This window comes from Catharus ustulatus, chromosome 25 (genome assembly GCF_009819885.2).
Source record: "Catharus ustulatus isolate bCatUst1 chromosome 25, bCatUst1.pri.v2, whole genome shotgun sequence".
NCBI classification, from domain to species: Eukaryota; Metazoa; Chordata; class Aves; order Passeriformes; family Turdidae; genus Catharus; species Catharus ustulatus.
In genome coordinates, this window is record NC_046245.1 from 3,996,661 (window position 1) to 4,002,911 (window position 6,251).

The window sequence follows — 6,251 nt, forward strand, 5'->3', positions numbered from 1 at the left end:
GGAATTTAAGGGATATTTGCATAACGAGCTCGTTTGCGCGCGATTTTCGTTTCCCCGGGGCGGGGCCGGAAGCGGCGCCTGGGGCTCGGGGGAAGCGGGCGGAGCCCGGCGGGGAAACGGCGGCACCGGGAGCGTGCCGGGAGTGAGCGTGCGGTGACACCGGGAGCGTACCGGGAATGAGCGTGCGGTGACACCGGGAGCGTGCCCGGAGTGAGCGTGCGGTGACACCAGGAGAGTGCCCGGAGTGAGCGTGCGGTGACACCGGGAGAGTGCCCGGAGCGAGCGTGCGGTGACACCGGGAGAGTGCCCGGGACTGCCCGGCTGTGAGCGTGGGGTGACACCGGGAGCGTGCCTGGAGTGAGCGTGCGGTGACACCGGGAGAGTGCCTGGAGTGAGCGTGCGGTGACACCGGGAGAGTGCCTGGAGTGAGCGTGCGGTGACACCGGGAGAGTGCCTGGAGTGAGCGTGCGGTGACACTGGGAGAGTGCCCGGAGCGAGCGTGCGGTGACACCGGGAGCGTGCCCGGAGTGAGCGTGCGGTGACACCGGGAGTGTGCCCGGAGTGAACCTGCGGTGACACCGGGAGCGTGCCGGGAGTGAGCGTGCGGTGACACCGGGAGTGTGCCCGGGACTGTCCGGCTGTGAGCGTGCGGTGACACCGGGAGTGTGCCCGGGACTGCCCGGCTATGAGCGTGTGGTTACACCCGGGAGAGGGCGGCGGTGCCTGGGCACAACAGTGACCGGGGCAGTGCTTGGGGTCGAGGGAGCTCCACCAGCAGCGCCCCCGGGAGGGCAGCGGGTTTGAGCTGAGGCTGCCAGCGAAGGGGGGTGTTGGAGGGCACGGAGGGACTCCCGGTGCTCCCGCATCCTCGAGTGGGGAGGGCGGGTAGAGACACCCCCCAAAGTTGATGCTGGGGTCGGCGTGTCCGGTTCTCGCCGGTGTGACCGTGTCCAGTTGTCCCGGGTGTGACCCATGTCCAGCTCTCCACCTTGTGTGTGTGCCCCATGTCCGGCTGTGCCCTGTGTGTGTGCCCCATGTCCAGCTGTGCCCCATGTCCAGCTATCCCCCATTTGTGTGTGCCCCATGTCCGGCTGTGCCCTGTGTGTGTCCAGCTATGTGCCATGTCCAGCTATGCCCCATGTCCAACTATCCCCTATGTGTGTGTGCCCTGTGTCCAGCTATTCCCTGTGTGTGTGTGCCCCATGTCCAGCTATTCCCTGTGTGTGTGTGCCCCGTGTCCAGCTGTGCCCCATGTCCAGCTATCTCCTGTGTGTGCGTGCCCCATGTCCAGCTGTCCCCCGTGTGTGTGTTCCATGTCCGTCTGTGCCTCATGTCCAGCTATCCCCCGTGTGTGTATGCCCTCATGTCCAGCTGTCCCCGGTGTGTGTGACCAGGTCCGGTCTCCCCGTGTCCTGCAGGTGGCTGCTCAGCTCCCGCCGCAGCGATGGAGCCCCGGTGCCTGCCCTGGCTGCAGTTGTGCCCCCGGCCGTGCCGCCTCCTGCTCCACGCTCTGTGCTCGGGCCCTGGCGGGGCGATGGCCGCGCTGCGGGTGCTGCAGCGGGGCCAGCCCCGCGAGGGACCGGGGCAGGCGTTCCCTTGGCAGGCTCTCACCTCAGCCCTGTGCGCCGAGGAGCCCTCGCTGGAGGGGCCCAAGGACACCCTGGCTGTGTGAGTTGGATGCGTTTCTAAAACTCGGTGTTCTGCAGGAGTTTGGGGTGTCAGGTGCACAGTTTGGGAGAGTACATCCTCTTCCCCCAGTGCAGCGGTCCATATGTGAAGTTGGGATCATAGTTGTGTCCCAGCCTGTGTCTGCAAGGGCTGCTGAAGGCATTGGAGTCTCCCCTTGCTTGCTAGTGCTGTGGGACTCTGCTCCATGGGGCGGGTTGGAGTCAGGATGGGGATTTGCTCTGACCAGTCACCTCTCCTCCTTTTCCAGCAAGCCACGGCTGCTGCTGCTGCCTGTTTTGTGCCAGAGAAACCTCTTCTCCCTGCTCCTCGTGGTGCAGGATGCAGTGCCAGGGAACTGCCTTCACCAGCTGCTCCAGGTCTTGGAGCAAGATTCCCGTGTGGATCCCTGGGTGCAGACACTGGGGGATCTGCTGCAGCAGAGACCAAGGGCAGAGGAGGGCTCCCCACTTCCTACTGCCCTGTCTTCCACGTGTCAGCAGCAGCTTAGAGGCTTGTGCCAGAAAATTGCCCAGAAGAACCCAGAGGGGCATAGAAAATTGAACTGGTGCTTCAGCAAAGAGCCTGGTGGCCCTGACTCTGTGCCTCAGGGTGGGAAGCGCAAGAAGGTGCTGGAGGAGAGCCTGGAGTTGGACAGTGAGAGAGAGGGGAAGAGGTTGTTGCTGGAGGAGGTGGCATCTGAGCCCCTGGGCCCCCAGGAATGTGGAGATGTGGAAGGGGAGGTGCCCGAGGAGCCTTCAGGGGACACATCTGCTCAGAGCACAGGCAAGGCTGCTCCAGACAGCTCCCAGCAGGATGCACTTGGGGAGCTCAGGAAGATTTCCCAGACAGAGCTGGCAGCAGAGGTGCAGTCTTTTGTCCAGGTACTGTGTAGGGTTTGCTGTCCCCTTCCAGCCAGAGAGCCTTTACAACCTGATTTCCATTCCTTCATCTCATTTCCCTCAGATGCATGGAAAGGGACTGAAAATGCTGCTGCTGCAGGAGTCCAGTGTAAGTGCTTGTCCTGGAGCTGATGCTCTAAATGGGCTCATGCCAGGGCCACAGAATGGGTGGAAAAGGAGGTGGATTTCAGAGCCAACTGGATGGGGATAAAAAGCCCTGTTGGCACTTCCTCTGGGCTTGGGATACAGACACCTGCCTGCACCTCACAGGTGTGAGGGGCTGCCTGTGGGCTCAACACTGACAGACATGGGGGGAAAGGAGAAGCCCTGGGGCTGTATTTTGTGGGTTGGTTTATTTGGTGCATTGCTCAGGACGGTTTTTCCCTCCAGCACTCCGAGCTGCGCCCTCCACCCGAGCTGAGCATCCTGAGCAGCTGCTCCCCCAGCCAGGTGAGCCCCAGCATCCTGAACAGCTGCTGCAGGGCCCTGCTGCTGTCCCTAATGTCCCACCCCCTCTGCCATCCCCAGCTCGAGGGGCTGTGCTCCTTCCTCCAGCTCTCCACGTGCCCTGAGCCCCTCCTGGTGCGTTTCTGCAGCTGGCTGCTGGCTCTGAGCCCTGACCTCAGCTACACCAGCGCAGCCATCCTGGCAGAGCAGCTCTTCCTCAGGCGAGTATGTGCCAGGGCAGAGGAGGTTTTCTGCTCCCCTTTTCCCTCTCCACTGTCCCCACCTCCTGCCTTTTCTGTCCCTAGGTCCTGTCCCTCACCCAGCCGCCTTCCCGACACCTCATGGCTGCCCTCACTTCGTTCTGCTCCAAGTATTCCCATCCCTTCTGCCGTGTGCTGGTGGCTGCAGTGCTGCAGGAGCCAGGGGAAGGTGTGCTGGGCAGGGGGAGGTGTGGCTGCTTCTGGGAGCTGGAGAGGGGCCCCAGCTGTAGGGTGCTGTCTCCTGGGAGGGATTTGTCATGTGGAACAGGGGTTAGGAACCATGGAGGTGTGGGGCTGGTTTTTTGTGGGCAGGTGAGCACTTGGGGCTGGGATGGGAGATGGGTTTACAGGTGCCTGAGATGGAGTGGGAGAGTTGGCTGGGCTGGTTTCGGGCTTCTTTTTTTCCCAAAGGACAGTTCCCAAACCTCTGTGATTGGAGGGGTCCTGATAGCTACTAATGCTGAGGCCAGAGCTGCCCCAGGGTGGCTGTGCTGGTGTGAGGAGAGACTGAACCCCTGCCACAGTAGCATCCCCTTTTCCCAGAGACTGGTGCTGTTTAAAGCCTTGCTGCAGCTGGGCAAAGGAAGCAGGATTATCCTGAGCAGTAGAAGGGGGCACTGCATGGTTTCTGTCTGTCCTGACTGGCACATACTCCTGTGAAGGGGTACCAGGAAGGGCCAGGCACATCCCTGTGGATTTGGCAGCCTCTGGAGGCTCTCCCCTGCTGCTTTGCCCTTGCAGGGGCTGAGCAGACCAAGCTGATGTGTGAGCTCGTGGAGGAGTGCCTGGAGCCCCACTCTGTGCACCTGGTGCTGAGGTGAGGGGTTACAGGGTCTGCAGCTCTGCTTTGGCCTCACCTGGATGGGTCCAGCTGGCTCCAGCATTTGGGAGCAGCAGCAAGGCCATGGAGCAGCACCTTTCCTCTTCACTGTCCTTGCAGCCAAGTCCTGGAGGTGCCTTTGTCAGAGAAAGTCCTGCTAGTGCTGCAGGCTGTGCTGGGGCGGCAGGTGAGGGGCTCACATTGTCCCACGGGTTTCCTTGATGGTTCCAGCAGTGCTGGAGCAAGGACCCCCTCTCCTGCCTGCTCCTGGGTCTTTTCCAGGAGGTGCTGCCCCCTGAGCTCTTGGATCTCCTGGTGCTGACCCTGTGCCAGCAGGCTCCAGCCTTCGCCACGTCCCTGGGCTTTGCCAAGCTGGTGACAGCCGTGCTCACGGTGTACCAGAGCCAGGTGAGCCAGGCCAGCCTCAGCTCCTGCAGCTCCTGGGACCCAGCCCAGAGGTCTCAGGTGAGCTCCTGGCAGGGCAGAGCCCTGAGCTGGTGCTGCCTCCATGCCAGGTGAGCCCAGCTCAGCGGAGCAGTCTGGCTGCTGTCCTGGATCGGAGCAATGCAGCACTGAAGAAATCGCTGCAGGCTGTGCTGGAAGGGGCCAGGTGAGGTGGGGACAGGGGGTCCCTGTTGTCAGGAAAATTAAGGCACAAACACCAGAGGTTTATGTCCAGAAAGGAGACAGAGAAGTCCTTTTGCTTTATTCAAATAAAGGGGAGAGGCCATGGAGTCTCTCCAATTTTTGGAGGATGGAGCCTCCTTTCTATCCTAATTTCCCATCTGCATTTCCCTCTCTCTTTTCATTGGCTGAGGTACTTGAGAGGTAAAGACTTCCCCAAACACCTGATACCTAAGATTCCCCTCTAATGTACAACCCTCCCTTTTAATTTTTAATTATGGTTTTCCCCCATTGCTTCTTTCATCTTTCAATATCCAATTTCATTTATCAGCAAACCTACAGTTTGTTTGTAAAGGCAATTATCATTTTTTTCCCCCATTCATCAATCAGTGGAATCCTTCCCATTGTTTCTTTTATCTCTCAGTGCTGGTTTTATCTACCAGCAGACCCACAGTTTGGTTATAAAGACAAATCCCTCATTCCTCAGACTGTCATGGGGGGTGGCAGGCTCTGCACCCTGGGCAGCCCCAGGGGTGGGGAACCAGAAGATTCTGTGCCAGAGGTGTGCAGGGGTGTGGCAGGGGCTTTCTTCTTGATTTTTGTCTTTTCTCAGGTGACCACCAGAAGGAATGGTGAGGTGACAGCTTCCTTGTGTGGAGGACACTGATTGCACAGCAGCCACAGCCAGCCCTCACTGGGTTCCCCCTGCCAGGGGGGTCTGTTTCCCACAGAGTGCCCAGGGCCTCCCCCAGCACCTGGTGTCAGGGGGCTCTTGCTGGGCACTGTCATCCCAGCCCCCCACACTCCCTGGTGCTCAGAGGGGTCTTGGTTGAACAATTCATGAGTTTCCAGGTGTTTCTGTGTCTGTTCTCCCTCGGGCCTGCCACACTCTACAAGGTGACCTGGCAGGGCTGTGGGGGCCAGGCAGGACACAACCCATGGAGGCTTCCAGCTCCTGAGTTCTTACTGCCCAAAACATCACTGAACAGGACAGACATTGATTTGAGGCTGCATGGACTTAGTTCACTATTTTGATTTTACCTCAGCTCATTCCAAGGCCTGAGCTCCGTGCACATCCACATTCCTCCCCAACAGCCAAGCCGGTTTCGGAGTGGTGCAGGCTGGGCTGCTGCTTTATGTACCTGATCTGCTGGGATTTGCAGATCTCTGGGTGCAGGAGAGTGGGATTTAGCTGAATTCCAGCTGAATTCAGCTGGAAAATGTGAGTTTTCTGCCTTAAATCCACCTTTCTTTCCTGTTTGCCTGGCCTGTGAGAGGCCCATGACACATTTCTGGTGATGATGACACTACTCACTGCCCTAATAGAAAGTGCTTGCATTTCATGACTGCTCAAAGTTCTATCCTGTATTCTTGAAAGCACCCACTGGAAACTTCATTTAGGCACCTCCTGGCCTGAGAACTGAGAAGAAAAGTTTGGGAGAGAATAAAGACTCGGGCAGGTAGAGCTAGGGTTTCAATAGAAGTTTTGAAGCATTGCATACTTGAGGAGCTATTTAAAAATCCACAAACATC

The 6,251-nt window shown here is 59.1% G+C and overlaps 1 protein-coding gene across 2 annotated transcripts; it reads left to right on the top strand.

Annotated features, from left to right (window-relative positions):
- The first annotated feature begins 93 nt into the window (after nt 1-93).
- Nucleotides 94-5,978, top strand: FANCE (FA complementation group E). Of its 2 annotated transcripts, none has more exons than XM_042779996.1 (11): nt 94-323; nt 1,419-1,668; nt 1,937-2,549; nt 2,632-2,676; nt 2,958-3,017; nt 3,096-3,239; nt 3,320-3,443; nt 4,016-4,091; nt 4,215-4,281; nt 4,377-4,502; nt 4,610-5,023. In XM_042779996.1, the coding sequence occupies exons 2-11, from the start codon at nt 1,445-1,447 to the stop codon at nt 4,706-4,708; spliced, it is 1,578 nt and encodes a 525-aa protein (XP_042635930.1). In that variant the 5' UTR covers nt 94-323; nt 1,419-1,444; the 3' UTR covers nt 4,709-5,023. The 2 variants fall into 2 exon arrangements, with proteins under 2 accessions (XP_042635930.1, XP_032936263.1); XM_033080372.2 differs by lacking the exon at nt 94-323 and adding an exon at nt 5,332-5,978 and having other exon boundaries at nt 1,393-1,668; nt 4,610-4,704.
- The last annotated feature ends 273 nt before the right edge of the window (nt 5,979-6,251 follow it).